Source organism: Sander lucioperca, chromosome 16 (assembly GCF_008315115.2).
Source record: "Sander lucioperca isolate FBNREF2018 chromosome 16, SLUC_FBN_1.2, whole genome shotgun sequence".
In the NCBI taxonomy this organism is placed as follows: Eukaryota; Metazoa; Chordata; class Actinopteri; order Perciformes; family Percidae; genus Sander; species Sander lucioperca.
This window is the reverse complement of record NC_050188.1, coordinates 1,242,375-1,260,681: the sequence shown is the minus strand read 5'-3', so window position 1 is coordinate 1,260,681 and position 18,307 is coordinate 1,242,375. Positions and strand designations below refer to the sequence as shown.

The 18,307-nt window shown below is 42.4% G+C and overlaps 1 protein-coding gene across 7 annotated transcripts; it reads left to right on the top strand.

Moving 5' to 3' along the window:
• The first annotated feature begins 719 nt into the window (after positions 1 to 719).
• On the top strand, positions 720 to 17,485 carry lmcd1 (LIM and cysteine-rich domains 1). 7 transcript variants are annotated; one of them, XM_031296761.2, is made up of 9 exons: positions 720 to 1,523; positions 1,648 to 1,807; positions 1,975 to 2,176; positions 9,620 to 9,705; positions 11,094 to 11,349; positions 12,627 to 12,776; positions 12,953 to 13,204; positions 14,727 to 14,945; positions 16,921 to 17,485. In XM_031296761.2, the coding sequence occupies exons 3-9, from the start codon at positions 2,150 to 2,152 to the stop codon at positions 17,029 to 17,031; spliced, it is 1,101 nt and encodes a 366-aa protein (XP_031152621.2). In that variant the 5' UTR covers positions 720 to 1,523; positions 1,648 to 1,807; positions 1,975 to 2,149; the 3' UTR covers positions 17,032 to 17,485. The 7 variants fall into 7 exon arrangements, with proteins under 7 accessions (XP_031152621.2, XP_031152623.1, XP_031152622.1 ...); XM_031296763.2 differs by having other exon boundaries at positions 720 to 1,803; positions 1,990 to 2,176; XM_031296762.2 differs by having other exon boundaries at positions 720 to 1,803; positions 1,979 to 2,176.
• Positions 17,486 to 18,307: the final 822 nt, after the last annotated feature.

Genomic DNA, 18,307 nt, shown 5'->3' with positions numbered 1-18,307 from the left:
TGTTCATCTTACAGAAGCAGGTGTGGCCTGCCTCTGTCACCAGTATCGTCACACAATCACAAACGTACTACTGGGGATTTTCAGCTCGCATCTCATGGGTACAGCGGTGAATATGATTGTATAATAATAAGCATCACATCACAGCCACCTACGAAAAAATAAATTGAACAAAATATAATCATTGTAAGATTGCGTCAAGCTGGTTAATTCAGAGCAACGCTTAAATAACACTGTATTGCAAGCACTTTTTGCAAACGCAGCTTTTACTTTGCAATATACACAAGGAAGGAGAATGACTAAATCATTCAAGTCCTTCAGAACATGTGGCTAGAATATTATCACTTGTGCTCTACTTTTCCTGGCTCAGTGGCTCGGTGTTAGCAATTGTGTATTTTGGCAGTATAGTCTGAAGCTGAGAAGTCATACAGGTGTACTAATCCATCATGCCAGACTAGGGTTTGAGCTCAAATTATAAAACGCCACTTTTCTATTTTTTGAAGCGAGAAGCCGCTCACATGCTCATACAGGAAAAACATGCAAAGTCTGTGCATCTGAGCATGCATTTAGTAACAGTGATAATATTCATTTTCATCTATTAACTGTTATTTAAACAGTGTGTGTGGCAGGGATATTCATTTTAAACTGGATAGAGCATTCTGTTGCTACTGTAATGTGTAGCAGTTGCTAATTTTTAGGTTTTAGCAAAACCTTTGGAAAACTATTGGAATACTGCCTCTGAATACTTTGCCCCTTTTAACCCTGCTGGCTCTGCATGGTCCTGTCATGCCAAATGTGGCCTCACCTGACTCTGTTTTTCCCTGTTTGGCCCTCTTTAGATTTATTTAGCCTCTATGGACAGCCTGGCTCTGTTTAGCACCTTTTGGTCCTGCATGGGTCTGTGAAGCCCAGGTGCCCTGTCTGGTTGTTATTAGCCCAATGTTGGCCCTGCATGGCTTTCCATACCTCCCTATGGCTCTGTCTGGGTCTGTTTAGCCCTGTGTGGCCCTATACTTGGCTCTGTTTGGTCCTGTTGGCCCTGTCTGGCTTTGATTGACCCTGGGTGTCCTGCATGGCTCTTGCTAGCTCTGCACGGCTCTGCGTGGATCACTTTATTCCTCTTTTAGACCCGCCTGGCTCGGTTTGGCCTGGTTTGGCCCTGCTCAGCTCTGTGGTCTACATTCTATTGAGCTTCACACTAAAAAGCTGCAGAACGAGAGGAGGAGGAGGAACCTCTGATGTTCCTATTGGCCGAGGAGTTTTTCAGGCTCACTCTGATTGGCTGGCAGAGCGAGAGCAGGGAATCCCTCAGGGCTCCCTCTGTCTTTGTCTCAGTTTAAAAGCACAAACAGTCCAGCCAAGCCTCGCTGCTCCAGGTAGTCCTCCAGTCGGCCGAAGACCAGGCCTGAATCCAAAGCCCTGGTCTGTTGCAGAGAGACAACAGTGCAGCTGTTGTTTTCAAGACCATAAATCTCCCTGAATACTGCCAGTCTGCTGCTACATGGTCTGAGGCTGTAACATAGGAGGTACCTGTAATATTTAGCCAAGCACAGTGAATACATTGTTCAGAAAAGTCAGAAAGAGAAACAGAGGTGATTGAGTGCTGTAGTTTTACTGAGGCAAAAAGAGACTTATCGGTTTCCCCTTCAGCGGCGTGTTGGAGCAGGAGGTGAAGAAACCTGCTGAGTTCATGTTGCAGAGGGTGCAGAAGGAGAGCCGGCAACAGGACGAGTCAAGAGGGAAGAGTGGAGAAGAAAAACAGAACAGACAACAAAAAGCAGGAGTCCACAGCTGAAGAGGAGAAAGGTGAGTTTTGATGTGAGTTTATAAAGATAGAAAAGGGGAAGGAAAAGAAACAGAAAAAGTGAGAAAATTGAGTTTGAAAGTAAAGTGTGGCGTGCAAAAACTTAGCACTGAGAGTTCAAAGTGAAAAAGTGAAGCTGATGTTTTCTGAGCAGGAATGAGATGAAAGTCTAGACAGTTAAATTGCAGTGGGCTGTGGAGAGCCGGTGGAGCAGAGCGGCAGCAGGAGCGACTGTGGGCGGGGAGAGAGGAAGTGTGGTCGACAGGAGAGGAATTTAAGCCCCATTGTTCTGAAAGAGCAGAGGCAGAGAGAGCCGAAGAGTCAAACAGCCGACAGACGCTGGACAACATGGACGTGAGCTCAGCCATGGAGAAGGTAGGACAGAAACGTTTACATCTGTACAGCTGAAATTTCTAATTGCATGTAGTAGATACTTCTAGTTAAAAAACTAATGAGGATGTCAAGGGTCAGAGGGTCAGTTAGTCTGATGTTGATCTTCTGTTGATGGATGTCTGAAACACTTGCCTTGGAATAAAGAGACTTTACTGAAGTTCAAGTGAACTTCATTGCCTTTTCTATATACAGTATATATGTTTATTAAGGTCATAAAACCAAAGTTTGAAGCAAATTTACCGACAAGCACCCAGAAACTTCTCACACTTCGGCTTTGATTAAGCCCAATAGTTAGACTGAATGGACATTTATTTTTCACTTCACTATTCAGTCAGCATAGTGTTCATGTAAATTCATTTCTGTTTGAGAGCAGGGTTTTATTTTGAGTTACATATCTCTCTCGCCAATGTCATTTTCAATTGGTTAAAGCTATAGTGCGTAGTTTCTGTCGCCCCCATGAGGAATTCTAAGTAATGACAACAACACTGTCTGCGCGTCCACATGATACAAGCCTTACGTGATCGCGCACGCGCACGCGCCCCCACGCCTCCTCGACGCAGTTGCTAGTAGCCAAGGAGGACACAGAAGAGGTAATTATCTTCACTCGAGTTTCTGCGCGTGTAAGTCACAGGACGACACAATCTTCTGAACATAGCCATACTGAGAAATACAGAGAGAGTTGTGTGGAGCTGATAGTCTTAATTAGCTTTGCAGCAACTCATTTGCTAAATTTTTTTTTTACATCAATGGCTTGAATCAAACGGGCGTTTATTAAGATCTCGTTTCGTTCTCTTTGTCGGCATCTATGGCGATAAGCAGGAATTGCAGGTGTGTTTTGGGATCACTTCCCAGAGATCCAAACTGTCGCCTGTGTGATGTCAGTCACAATTCACAAAAATATGCAATTTGCAAAAATGCATAATGCTTTGGAATCTCGCCATTCATTTTCGAGTTCCAAGGGGCGTTATCAACGGTGCAGACCAAAATGCCTCTGCACGCAATTGAATAGACCTACAACCAATCACAGCAATGAAACAACTCAGCTCTGAGTGATTTGGGGCAAGCTTTTAAAGCAGGACAAAAGTATGATAGACAATTACAGATTCTTCATTAGTTTTTGATCAGCACAGCCCAGTTTGACAGTTTGATCTGAGTTCCATGAGCCTGGTGCGTTGCCCTGACGGAGAATGCCGGTAAAGTCCAGTTACTACATTACAAGCATGACGCTCCTCTGTCAGTCATCGTCTTAAACCTGCCCTGTGTGAGATAAACAGATGTGACGCGATGAATCTGAATGGCTTGAAATCTGTTTGAATGGGAAGAGGGGGGGGGGCAAATGGAACATGAGCTCTGCAGATTTGTTTGGTTTCCAGGCTACACCTTTGCTGCACAGGGGATTCACAGGAAATGATACACTCATGCAATGGGCGTGATGCAGTAAACAACACTGTGTCGGGTGCCATTTGGTATCTCTTCTTTAGTCTTTATTAAAACAACGTGAGTTAATAAACTGATGCAAGTCAGCCATCCATCTTTAAAAGTCAGTTTGGATGAAATCTCTCAGGCTTGATCTCATCCAATCCAGTTTAAACAGCTGGAGAGTTCTAATTCAGTCAGAGCAGGTAATCCATGACCGCGAGGACCTGATCCTCCCGCTGGGTCTGTTCTGGCGGCTCTTTGTCTCCCACAGATCTGTCCTGTGATTCATCCTCTGGTTGTCCGTCCAGAGGTCACATCAGTCTGAGGCAGATAACTTGACAGATCAGTGTCACCTGTCGGGGGTTTGATCCCCCACGTCCTTCTTTATATACAGTACAGGAGCTGGAAAAACTGCCATCACCAGGATGGAAATAACCCCCAACATACACACACACACACACGCACACACACAATAGGTTTTAGGATTGCAGGAAGGTATCTCTGTAACCAAAGTACAAAACAAAAACTTATATTATACATTATGTTGTATACATTATACGTTATCGATTCATCTGCCGTTTACTTTCTTGACTAACTGATTAATCATTTTGTCAGAAAACAGTAAAAAAAAATGTCTGTAAACAGTTACCTGTTTTGTTCGACCAACAGTCCAAACTATAAAAAATATATAAATAAGAGTTGCCGATTATTTTTATGTCATTAAATGTTATTATTTAATGTTATTAAATTACATTAAAGTGCTTTCAGTTTAATTTCCAGACATTAGAGTAACAAAACTAGGTCAGAACTCAATATATGGCTGGACCGTGTATGGTCATTGTGCTTAATTTTGGCCAAATTGTAACAGGTCAGCGGTGGTGTTCTAATGTGAATATAGATATCAAATGTTCATCTAGGTCCCAGTAATATTTGTTTGTTGTGTACTAAAGTAGCATATCACATGACACGATAAAAATACAGACAAATAATCAAGGACTGCTTTTCAATGTAATCATGCTATTTTCAACAAGTTATTGTTATGGATTACTCATCGGAAGTGTTATTGTGTAATTAATGTAACCTTGTTAAACAGACCAGACCTAGGCACACAGAGGCAGTTAATTAGCTGATTAAAGCTGCAGACACACCAACCAGACGGCCAACCGTCGGCAGAAAAGGCAGTTGGATCGATCAGTCTCCCCGAGTTGGTCAAAAAAGTGCCTCGGAACACACCAAAGCGACGAGACGTAATACGTCTCCATAACAGCAGGTGGCGCTAATATGTATTGTCGCCCAAAAATGAAAACCGGCAGGTGATTGGACGAACGCGTCACTTGGGTCTGGTTTCTCTGGAAATTCAAAGACAGACTGTCATGGCGGCATGTTTAGAATACGATCTCATATTGTACAAAAATAGTTCACCGAAACGTGTTTCTGAAAACATTTTAAGCGAGAAATAGGCCGTGCAGTTGCTGAATTGGTCTTCATTTCAGATCGACAAAGGTCAGTTTAAAAGATTTTCGTCAGATTCTGAGAGACTCTAGTCACGCTCATTCCGCTCCCCGTTTCCGGGTTAGCACTCCACCAATCAGATGGATCATTTGAGTCCGACTGCTGGCAGTGCCCGACCCACCGATTATACATGTCAAATCGGTCAAAATGAAGGCCGACGGCCCCTCGGACGGATGACGGCACGGAACACACCGAACAGACTCGAGTCACTGACCTCGACAGATCGGCTTGGTGTGTCTCGGGCTTTAAGCAACGCTAGAGAACTTTTCCCGCTTCAGTCCCCCTACAGGTTGGAAGCGGAATTGTCCCATTATGTCTCATTCGAACTACAGATCCGCTACCCGATCTGGCAAACTTGCATAGTGCGGTTTTAGCCGATAGAGAGCCGCAAAGCGAATGCAGAAGTGCCGTTCACCCTGTTACGAGTTGATGAACCATATTGTCTGATTTGAACAACAGGAAACATCCAGGATTCCATGTGACAACGTTCTGGAGATTAAAGAGGGTCTACTCGCCGCCTCTTTGACCTCCAGCTTCTTATCTCACAGCGTTTCCTGCAGTTTAACCGTCACATAGCCGACATATTTAGAATTACTCATCGTGGCTCAGCAGAGTGTGATCCACCTACGACATACTTGGGTTATCTGACTCCTAAATATAGAGCTAACACATGTTTCCCTCTTTCTGAAGAAATACATTTCCACTTTGGCTCATATGTATCATTTGGCAAACGCTTTCATTCAGAGCAGCTAATCAATCATACTGTACTGTTCCATTTATATTTGTGGTTAAGATAACTCCATCAGACTAAGTGAAGGTTGTCAGTGATTGCCTGATAACAGAGGAGCCACACAGATTAAATGTTTGAGCGGAACTTAATTTAATAGGTCGAATTTGCTTCAGAACAGGGACCCGACATAGGGCAGCCAAATTATGAGCGCTGAAACGATAGTAGTATGGATAGGATCTAATTCTCAGTAGATTGTAGAAGAATTGACTACATAAATCAGTTTCTTCCAAGAACCGTTAATATCAGACAGCATTAATGACAGGGACATAACGTTACTGAATGCAAGATGAAACAAGTGAAGCAGCTAAATCAACTTTTGAACAAGATATGTATTATTTTATAACCCCCACTTTTCCACGTCTTATGCCGATCACACAACTGCCTCTTCCCTGTTTGTCTCGGTTGAAGACTTTGACGACCATGTTTGGTTTTCTTACCGCATATTTTCAGCTGACCTTTACAACTGTGTTAGGGCAACTCTGTGGGTTCATCCTTTTAATAGAACTAGAGATGGGGTTCCCTGGTGGCCCCTAGCAGGTAAGGTGCTGACCGTGGCCTGCAACGTCCTTGGTTTGCGTCCATCTGGGGAATTTTGTTGCATGTCATTTCCCCACCTTTCTCTGCCTCTTTGCCGTTGTTCCGTCTCTCTGGCTTGTGTGTACACAAGCAAATTGGAAACTTTTTGCAATGTTGTACAAGTTGGTCAGTGTCACAACAAGCCAGCATTACATGTACCATGGCGTCTGTGTCATAACTGGTTGCAGGATGAGTAACAGGTTCAATTCATGTTTGTTTGGAGGAACTTTTGAGTCACGTCTGCTCTTTCTGTGACTCCCACCAGGATCACAGTGAGTATATGCACTGACACATACACCTTCATTTCATTGGGTGTCTTTCTACAGGAAGAATAATACTACATTAAAACACACAAAAAAGAGCCAAATATGCAGAGGTTTAGTGCAATGCTCCTTTGAACTGACTTCGGAAAGGTGTTTTCGTACCACTCTTGGTGCTGTTAACTGGTGTCAGCTCAGTAACATAATAATAAACACACACGCTGTCAGTCAGTGTATTCCAGAGGGATGTAAGGCAGTCTTGTTCTTCTTCAGCTGTTTCTGTTGCAGCCGTCATCGATGTGACCTTTTCAACACGGGCCGATCAACAGCCTCTTCACCATCTAACACACACTTACACACACACTCTCTCTCTCTTCACACCTCTAAACGCACTCATCTGTCCTCTCTCTCTCACCTAATGACTGCTTTGTTTGAGGTCTTTGTTTCCTGGTGGGAGTTGGATGATGTCGATGAAGTGGCAAATCTCTAAGGAATAGTTTGACATTTTTGGGAAATACGCTTATTTGCTTTCTTGTTTAGAGATGAGAAGATTGTTTGATATTTTAGACAGTGTTCTTCGCAGCTTTGTTTGGGAGAACAACATGACAATGCCCTCATAAGCAAAGCCAGGTTTTAAAGGAATGGTTTATCCAGTTTGGTGTGGAAGAACAGAGCCCTGAATGCGAGCCAGAACTTATCACCCAACATCAGTGCTGGACGTCACTAACGCTCTTGTGGCATGCTCAAACATCTGATGGAAATACCTCCAAGAAAAGTTCAGGCTGTTATATCAACTTATTTTGTAGTTCATCATTTTGGGAGAGCTTGTTTATAGAGAGAATATAATATGTGTATGAATGTCTCCCTGAGGAGAGACGAGCTTGTAAATACCTGGTGACAGATGGACAGGTGGACAGTCTGTCAGCAGCAGGTTGATTTAGCAGAACAGTCATCAGGCTTCCTGCCAGAGGCTTTAAAAACAGTATTGTTTCCTAGCCTGCATGCGCACACACGACGACTGATAAGACTGTTTACCCGTACTGAGATGATGTCAATGGGTGGATCAATGAGATCATCCACCCTGTGTGTGTGTGTGTGTGTGTGTGTGTGTGTGTGTGTGTGTGTGTGTGTGTGTGTGTGTGTGTGCGTGCGTGCGTGCGTGCGTGCGTGCGTGCGTGCGTGCGTGCATGTGTGTACTCCCTTCTCTTCCTCCCACACTCACTGAGAAAAGTTGAAAACACTCTCTTTCTCATCCAACACTTCCTCTTATGTCTACAGAATCATCGTCACTTGAGGCCTCTGCGTTAATTCTGTGTCGTACGAATACTTACTTGTAGGTTTTTGCTTAACTCAAGGTCCCCATACTAGCCTTTTCCAGAGCTTTCACCCGCATCTCACAGTCCTCATCAGCAGAGGAAATTGGTTGAAAGGTATAGAGAAGGCTTGCAAGTGGAACTTGAGTTGAGATTTATTTTGTCACACTATTTCATATTACTTTAAAGTCAAGAATTAACTTTTCTTTCTATATTCAGTTTCTTTCTTTATTCAGTTTCACTTAAAAAGTATTCTTTAATCATTAGGAAAAGCAGGTGTGTGTCATTGAAGAACATGGTAGTTACTACTTGCAGTAGTTGGTGAACTAATATTGCTGGCAAGCTAACCGCAAAACATGCTAGCCAGCCGAGCTAGCACTTATCAGTCACAAAAGCTCTCGAAACGTCCCGTTTACTCCCCCACTGGCATTTTGTTTAAAGGATTGTACTTCATTTAGTTAAAAAAAAGAGTTACTGAAGAGGTGAAAAAAGGCTCTCCGAGCTAATGGTCAGTCACTCACAAGTAACTCATCAGCTTCAAAAACAAGTCAGTAATATGCCAAAACAGCTGTCACTATAGTTCTTAGCAAACGTTACTCAAACAGGAGAAAATAGTGCATTTTTGGGGACTATTTTCAACGATGGAATAATACACATTCACTGCTCTAGTGAGTATTTGTGGCAGCAGGACGCTGTATATGGGGTTGACTCTAGGTGCCGCGGAAATTCAGCCGGATGTCCCTCATATCAGCAGGATGTCTGTCACCTTCCTCTGTGTTGGCATTCTAAACTCCGGTGGATTTATGATGACTATGGTTAACTGCTCCTCAGATCTCTACAGGGTAAATCCAGACAGCTAGCTAGACTATCTGTCCAATCTGAGTTTTCTGTTGCACAACTAAAACAACTTTTAAATGTACACATGTTCCACCAAAACAAGTTCCTTCCCGAGGCTATTTAGCAGCGGCGCCGTGGCTCTGCCCGGCGCTTAGCACCGGCCAAGAAGATTGTGATTGATTTAAAGAAATGCCAATAAACCTGAGCACGTTTCTCTCCCATCCCAGAATGCTGTGTGGACTTGCCAGACCCTTCTTCGCAGCGCTGTGGAGGAGGGTCTGGCAATGCGAGACTAACTCTAAGTAAATTACATGTCACCCAGTGCAACAGTGTAGCTCACTGATGTGTTTTTAATAGTTTTTGAACAACAATGGAGCAGAGGAAGAAATTATATCAGGCTTTGATACACACACACAGCAAGAAACATGTAGAATATCACCAGGCTGATAGAGTTCCTTAAAAAGTCAAAATGTTTCCATGTCTCATAATATTGATGTTTTTGAAGTGTTTTATTTACTTACCATAGTAATTTTATTTTTATCCAACCTTTTCATCAGTTGTATTTCCTGATCTAAATGGTTTTCTATATTAGTGCTAGCTCTTGTGACCTTTGGTCTTTGAAGCTCTCACTGTTACATTGCTTATAATATAGAAACTTGAATGGACTGTTCCTCGCAGGATCCGAGTTACTGTGTTTGTTATGTGTGTCTCCTCTCAGATGTCTGTAAAGCAGAGTGCAGGAGGTGCAGCGGTGTGTCACGTATGTGAGGAGAGCTGCTCTGGATTCCAGCCACATTCTTGGAGGTACACCCCTTCACTGCTTTTTAATTTTTTTTATTATTTTGTTGCCTAAAAAACGAAAATCAATGAAGGGAAGGAAAAGAGAAATAACTGAAGCGCTGGATACAGTACTAGTGGTTTTTTCACTCCTCCCTCCCAACCATTCTCTGCTATTAAAAGAACTTGGTTTTGCATATTTTTAGCCAATTGACTGAAGGCTCTGAGGGATCATGTCCCACTGATTTGTACTGCTAGCCTGTACATCCATGAATCATCTACATAATGGATGTTTTTGCTTAAAGATTGTTCTGTTTGAAGATGTTTTAATAATTATTAGGCTAACTCAAAACCACGGTTAATATACTAGAAAACAATCTATTTTTCTTTTGGATAAATGTGACATAAAAGGTTTCACTTATACGAACAGATGTAACAGTCTTTACAAGTCTTTTTTCACAGAGCTATGAACGAATAATAATTTGAAAGGGAAAAGAAGTTAAACCTAGTTGTAATGAATTGAATTGTCATTTGGTTTGGTGGGTCGTCATCAGCCATTCCATGTTGATCCCTGTCATTTCAACAGTTCTCACTCCCATCTCGTAAAATACGGACGCTTGGTCAGGTGCCTTTGTCGTTGTTATTGATGCTAAAAGTCTCCTTTAGCGTCATATCTAAACGCGCTTGGTCGGGACTATTGGCGTCACTTTTGACGCAGTTAGGTTAAGGAAAAGGCCGTGGGTGGGCTTATGTTTCCATGACACGTGGGGCAAGAACGGGACAGTTGGGTTTAGGACAAGAAAAACGGGACGGTTGGGTTCAGGAAAACAATAACGGGACGGTTGGGTTTAGGAAAAGAATAACAGTATGGTTGGGTTTAGGAAAAGAAGAAAGCGACGGTTGGGTTCAGGAAACGTGACATGCGGGACACGATCCCCGGTCTCCTGGGTGAAAGTCCTGTGTTGTTTGACCCATCCACCACCCCAACCAACCTCCCTATGCAGATCTTCGGCCTTTCATACTACTCGCTACCGTAGTCGCTCTTAGTGCTACGTCATCTTCAAACGCCGTGTGGCTGCTGCTCTCCCTGTTGCGTTCTACAAACACGCTGATGGGTGCTTTTTGCAGTGAGAACGGGTTGGCATTTCATCGTACTACTTGGAGAGAAGGGGGACGATTTATTGGAATATAACCTAATGTTTTGTTGGGGGAAACCACCAAGATGGTATAAAAAGCAGCACAAATTATTACAAACTTCCCAAATCAATATTCAACCACCCAATTAACGTACCCCAATTAGGCAGAAATCCACCCAATCTGGCCCCACACAGTCTTTAATTCAGCAAAATTCTCTAAGAGATGATCATGTTAGCTTACATCTTTGCTCTCCCATTCGTCTTGCCCTACCTGTGCAGGAAAGCATGTGTCGCCTGCGGCTGCAGCGCGGTCGACCACGCTCCTGGAAGTGACGTGGAAGATGACCAGCGAATGGGACGCCTGCTCGCAGACTCACCCTGCTCCCATTTGACAGCGAAGGTTAAAGGAGGCGGCGGCCTTCGCATCTACAAGAGGAACCGTATGATTGTGACCAATCCAGTGGTGTCGCGCAAAGACCCCACCTTCAACACCACGACATACGTCTGGGCGCCGGCCGGCCTCAACCAGACACTGGTGAGGATCAGTGTGGCGTACAGGAGGTTGGTGGTTGGTGTGAAGCTGCAGTAGGTTGGTCTGCAAAGGCTTGTAGAGTCACCTTTTACTCACCAGTTACTGATTGTTGCTGAGATCTGGGGACACCATGACTCTGCTGGATAGACCTAAACAAAAATGTATGAAACAATCATACAAAATAATCAGGTTTTAAACAGACTCATAATTTAACCCCCCGGGGCAGACCATGTCGCATACGATAGCAAACTTTCTACTGGGATTTACCAGAATACTCATTTTATTTCTTTTTTACTATTTTAGTTTAGTTTCTACAGCCCCCTCTGCATGTGGGACAGTCTAGACCGCCTGGTTTCCATTAAAAACAAGTATGTTTCAGGTTTCACAACCTATAATTATAAGGATGACAGTGATTATTGTGCACTGCAGTGTGGTGGGGGAGTTGCAGGGGACATTACTGTGGTTCAACTTGTAGAGACAGATCCAGATCCAACACTGGGACCACTCTCCAGATCGGTCTCCAAAACTCTTCAGCATGTTGTTTGCTGTGAAATGAACGCTGCAGCACGTAGAGTCTGCTAGTACAGCTCTAGACTTATTGTACTCTGGTGCAGTCATCTGACAACTCACAGATGTGTCACTGAATACACCGGGACAGTGAGATGACAACTGAAACACAGACTCAGTCTCCTGAACATTCCCTCTATGCTGAAGTATGTCATCCAACCATGTTAGCGAGAGGTAGGCAATCATATGTCTTATGCATGTTTTTAGGTAGTTAGGTAGTTAGACGGAGCCCAGAGGAGATGCAGCTTTCAAATCCTGCTAGCTTTTCAACATTACCAACCCTGCCTTTAATTTGGTTTCTGTTTTTTTTTTTTTTTTTTTTTTTTTAAGTCTTAATCTTAATCTTTCTGATTTGCCCCAGTAACTTACTGTATATTTCTCAATATACAGACTCGAGACATGAGTATTATAAATGGTTGTTGGAGCTGATGAGGTAGAGGTCTGTATTTTACGTAGTATAACCATTTTATTCTATTCTTTAGAGTAAAGTATTGTACTTTTTAATTAAACCTGGGGTCCAAAGTCCTGCAGTCATTTAACTATCTTGTAGGTGGTGCAGGTTGACAGTTGCAGAACTGATCTCATAATGACCAAACAGCTTGTGTTGAATCTGCAGCCTGATAAATGTGAATGAATGTGAATTATATCTCAATATAACTAATGCTGTAGAAATAAAGGTAACCAGAATTAAAACGCCCCTGACCCCCCTTCAGGCCATGCAGTACATGGAGCTCATCCCAGACAGTCTACGTCCCGTCTTGGGGACAGATGGAGCGTTGGAGCGACGCAGGCAGCTCTTCAGTCAGCTCCCTGCCTACGATCAGGACCCCATGAAGTGTCAGAGCCTTGCCAGTGATGAGGAGGTACAGTACTCTGCCAGGACCAAACATTCATTATTATTTAAACAGTATGTTAGCTAACCAATATCACTTAAATCAGTTTTTATGGCTGGAAAACAACTTCCACATAATGGAAAAGTCTGATGAAACAATGTTACATGATGACTTGTATCTCTTACTTCTCCTACATTCTCTTGTAGATATCCTCCATGCTGCTGTTTGTGAAGAGCTACAAACAGGAGGTGCTGGGAGTTGGGGAGGTGGCCTTACCTGGTGAGGGTGGAGCTCTGAGGGAAGCAGCCACTCAGAGGAGAGCAAAGGAAGCCAAGGACCGCAGCAACATTGACAAAAAGGATGCTCTTCAGCATCAGGACCACGGCTCGACCAGCAGCATCACTGCCTCTGCTACTGGCTCCACTAATGGAACAGATGACAGCACTAAGACTGGATATGTAAGTAAATAAGGCGTCTGGCATCTTCACAGTTTAAATCGTGCTAATGTCGGTTGCACCCTCGAGAAATAAACATTTTGCTCTGAAAAGCATCAGACAGATAGGAAACATCAGCAGAGGCATTTCCATTCCAATCCAGTTATTCTGGTCCAGTTATTTTGTAGGTTGCACTCTCTTATTAAATATTCGCAGGTTCCTGTTGCACTGCTAAACGACTGTGCAAAGCCTAAAGTCACCCCAAAAAGTTGAATTTACAACCACAGCAATTGGTTCAGTATTTCTGCATTGTCCCCACTTTTACTCAGAAAAAGGTTTCTGTTCCTATCACGTTCATATTGGATACTAGACCCCGAAAATATTACTGTTAATAGGCCTTATCCCACCATTCACACCTACTTCTGGGGCAATCTGGGGTGTGGCTCTCTTTCTGGTTGTACATTTCTATCAAATACAGAAACGACACAAAGTAAAAAACACACAAACCCTCAAAACACATACAACAGAGCTCTGAATCATGGCAGTGTGTGCAGATGAATGGTGTGTGGCTTTCCTCCATGGTCGTAGCGCACGGAGCTTCCAGCTTATCAGAGGAGCGGAGGTCTGCCGAGATCCGCCAGATATCAGTGGCTGCTTCTGGTTCCGTGCACTGGTGCAATGGAGGGAAGCCACACACTGTTCATCTGCACACACTACCCACACAAAAACTGGATTTAAATCGATAAAATATCGCTTTAAGTAAAAGTAGCAATGCCACAGTATACAAATATATATTGTATAAAAATACTCTATTACAAGTAAAAGTCCTGCATTCAATTTTTCACTTAAGTATTTACTTAAGTATTAGTGGCAAAATGTAACTTATGTATCAAAAGTTAAAGTATGCATAATGCAAGGTGGCTACTGTCAGTCACAGTGTTATACTACTATATTATTGGATCTTTATCATTGATGTATTATTTTGTAAGTGGTACTTTATTGTTGTAGTTGTAACTTCTTCATGTACTTTCGGTAGTTTAATCTGTAAGAATGGATCATATTTTATAATCTGATTTCATGTTTTGTAAGTAAAATCTTAATGTGGAAAAGTAACTTGTAGCTATAGCTCTTAAATAATACATGTAGTAAAGTAAAAAGTACAATATTTATAACTCTTAAATATAGTGGAGCAGAAGTATAAAGTAGCATAAAATGGAAATACCCAAGTTAAGTCCAAGTCCTAAAATGTGTACTTAAGTACAGTACTTGAGTAAATGTTGGCCACCTAATTTATTTCCACCACTGGAACTAGATCCAGGCAACTTATTTTTTTCAAGTGCACTTCTAAAAGATTATGGACCTCTTAATGTCACCCCATATAGATTAACAACCCCACCCAGCTCGCCCTCTTTTAGTCACTAAATGTTGCACACTGATGGTTCCCCCAGAATGCCTCACTGTATCTGACACCACTCATTTTAAACATAAAGTTTGTTGCAGTAGTTTGGTTCACGGCCTTCTCTCACTTTCATATTCTGTCCTCTAGCGGTGCACTGGTTGCCAAGGTGACGTTGCCAAAGAGAGTCCAGCTGTTTATGCTGAGCGTGCAGGTTACCATAGCGCCCTGTGGCATCCAACCTGCTTCGTATGTTCAGAGTGTGGCCAGGGATTGGTGGACCTGGTCTACTTCTGGTCCAATCAGAAGCTGTACTGTGGACGACACTACTGTCAGACGGTGTGGCCGCGGTGCTCAGGCTGCGATGAGGTGAGATGACACGGAATAGTTTTAATAGACACTATTGATATCAGACAGAGGAACATTGTGATCTGTTAGGGAGATAGACTGTGTGGTGATGGTTTGCTCCCCAGAGGATAAAGCCTAATGACTTTGTGATCCTCTGACTTTTCCTGTACCGCCACCATGAGATCTCATTTTCATTTTGTCTTTCACTTTGGTTAATGACTAATAATAGCTGTAAAACTAATGACAGTTTGAATCAGCTTTATAGACAGCTTTTTGCAGTGGACATTTTGACTGGTCATAGTACAGTAGGAAAAGCACAGGTGTATTTAACATAAATGATGGCTGCATTCCACTTAGGGGAGGTCCTGGTATTGTGCATGCTGGCTCACTGGAATAGCTTACTGGGACACTTGATGGAACTGGGCCATTATTAATGTTATCAATTTCGGTTTCACCTCTGCATGTCCTACTATGACATGACAAAATGTTTGCTGTGAAAAAGGTCTATAAGTCAAGTATGTGTTTACATACCATGTACATACACAGAAATATACATACAGCTAAAAACAAGGACAAAGGTAATAAAAAAAACCATTAACCTACTATTTACAGATGTGAATCAAGTATATATGTATATATATATATATATATATATATATATATATATATATATATCAGAGGTGGGAGTAAGTCACACATTTGCAAGTCACAAGCAAGTCACAAAGTCACTGTGGTCACAATCAAGCAAGTCAAGTAATACAGTCTAAGGCCTAGTCCACACGTACACAGAGTTTTTCCTCCTTCGATTAAAAAAAAAATCTTGTCAACACAAGCAAGGTTTAAAAATACCTCCGTCCACATAAAAACTTAAAAACATGCTATCAAATGCTGTCAAGAGCATGCCAAACCAACAGCGTGCCAAACCAACAGGTGGCGATATAACCCTAACCGTTAAGTCATGTTGGCCAATCAGAAGCCTGAAGTTCCTGTAGAGGTCTGACCGGGTCTCATCCAAAACCGGCGACGATGGCGGCGAGTTCTGTGTCATGGGAGTGTAGTCATAACCAGTGACTTGTGGAGTATTGCATTCTGACACCTCTATTCCGCAATATAATGGGAGAACTGTGTGTATGTATCTGTATATATGTGACAAGCCCTGTTAGCACAGTTATTAGCAGCAATATCTTAGCTACGTCCGCCATTGCAGAGATTCGTCTCATGTAAACAAAGGTGATAGCGGTGCACAATCTGATGTCAAACAAAGGAGACAACAGTGCGCACTCCAACGTCACAAGCCAAAATCACCGTTTTCACCGGCTACATGACAACAATGGAACCAGAGTTTCTAAAAATCTTCACCCTGGCAGGAGTTTTCAAAAAGGTTCAGTTTCAGTAACCTGATACTGCGTTTGCTTTTGGACGAACGGCCTAACCATGTAGAAAAAGCTGCCGTTTTGAAAATACCTGTGTTTGTGTGGACAGGGCCTAAAGTAGATTAAAAATGAATGTTTGCTTTCTAGCTACCATTTAACCAGCCAATTAATTAGCTAAAAAGATGCATTCATTCGTTGTTCAGGACACCCCCGTCTGTCGCTAGCAATGATGACACAGTGATTAGTGACGATTCTCTCCGACCAATCAGTAGTCTGCAGGTTTTCACGTCACCTTTTGGTATCACCTCAGCTCGCTTGGAACCTCGACGGAGGTGGTACTAAAAAAAGTACCTGTTAGCAGGTACCAGGGACTTTTTTTCATAATGGAAAAACAAAAAAGGTGAGGAGAGGCGAGTCGAGCAGGTGCCATGTAATGGAAAAATGACATAATTATTCAAGTCACAGGATCAATACCACAGGCTGAGATGGGGTCTACACATGGAACCACATGTCATAGTACTGACCCACCTACAAACATTATCAGCCAAACTATATTTATTTATCATTATTTATTTAATAATCTCCTCTCCCCTTGCCACCCCCATCCTGTTCTCCTTCCTCAGTTGATCTTCTGTCAGTCTTTTCACACGGCAAAAGATGGACGCACGTGGCATCATCATCATTACTGCTGCTGGAAGTGTGGACAAAACCTGCATGCACCTTGTCAGCACTAAGACACTCACTATATAGTGTTCAGTTTTAAGACTCAAGTTTAGCTCTAAAACAGAATTACAAGGATGGGACAAGACAAAATAAAAACAGTAAATCTAATATGGGATGGCCTCTAGCTCACCCAGTAAGAGCGTGCGCCCCATGTAGGTTGAGTACTTTACAAAGGCCTGGGTTCGAGTCTGACCTGTGGCCCTTTGCTGCATGTCATCCCCCATCCCCTATCTCTCTCCCACCTTTCCTGTCACTATCAAATAAATGGAAAAGACCTAAAAAAATAATCTTTATATCTAATATTAACCGTGGTTGGTCAGCTTTTTTATATGAATAAAAGAAAGACATAAGGATGAAATAATACCAAGTAAGTAGCACTTAAAGTCTTTCAATGACATGTTTAGTTGACATTAACAATTACTCTAGTGGTCTGACAGAGATGTTTCCTGCCCAGGGACTACAGATGAAAATTAGCTTATAGCTAGCTCTGGTACTGCCGAGGAGCTGTGCATTGTCTCTGTCAAATAAATAAATAATTGAAAATCATAGAAATAGTCCAAGTCTACAAACTCATTCTACTTCTATGGTCAATGCACAGTGCTGAGCGCCAATTTCTTTCGGACTAGTCAAATGACCACGGCAAACAGTTCAGTGTCCGTTCTACTCTCATTCTATTTCTATGTTTAAAATACTGCATCCTACAAGTCCAGTTGATATTTTCAGTATTTTAAATACTTAACACATCTTGCTGACGTTGAAGTACTCAAAGACTTCTTCAGTTGAGCCTACTGGTGTTTCAAGTACTTAAGGAGATGTTTTGTTGACACAAAAGTGTTTAAAGTACTTAAAGAAACATTTGGTGGATTTATTAGCACTTAAAGTACTGACAGTGACTGGAGCCAGATGTGCTGGTTTCAGATACAAACAGCAGCTTCCAGGATGGGGGATCGAGCCTGACAGTTAAGAAAACAAATGAGTAAATCAAATAAAATGAGAAATAAATATATTTGTTAACACAAATAGAAAAAGGTTCCAGCGCTTTCAACCACATCACAGAGTCTTCATCAGCAGATGGAATACGCTCAGTTATCATGAAACTGGTGATGTTTAAAGTTTTGTCTGAGCACTGTTTGGGGTTTTCTTTCTCCTCAAAAGTTGAGTTTAAAAGTTCACTTTTGACTATGGAAAGAGCAGTTTGAGGAAACAGTCTCAACTCATGATCCACTTAGTTTCTCAGGAGTTTTTGACCGTTATTACACACCGTCTTCTTCATCATCATGATTCCAT

Excerpts from the sequence above, each read along its gene's own strand:
- lmcd1 (XM_031296761.2), top strand. The coding sequence starts at position 2,150 with ATGGACGTGAGCTCAGCCATGGAGAAG. Across the intron at positions 12,777-12,952 it reads GCCTTGCCAGTGATGAGGAG|ATATCCTCCATGCTGCTGTT; the intron begins GTACAGTACTCT and ends ATTCTCTTGTAG. Across the intron at positions 13,205-14,726 it reads ACAGCACTAAGACTGGATAT|CGGTGCACTGGTTGCCAAGG; the intron begins GTAAGTAAATAA and ends TCTGTCCTCTAG.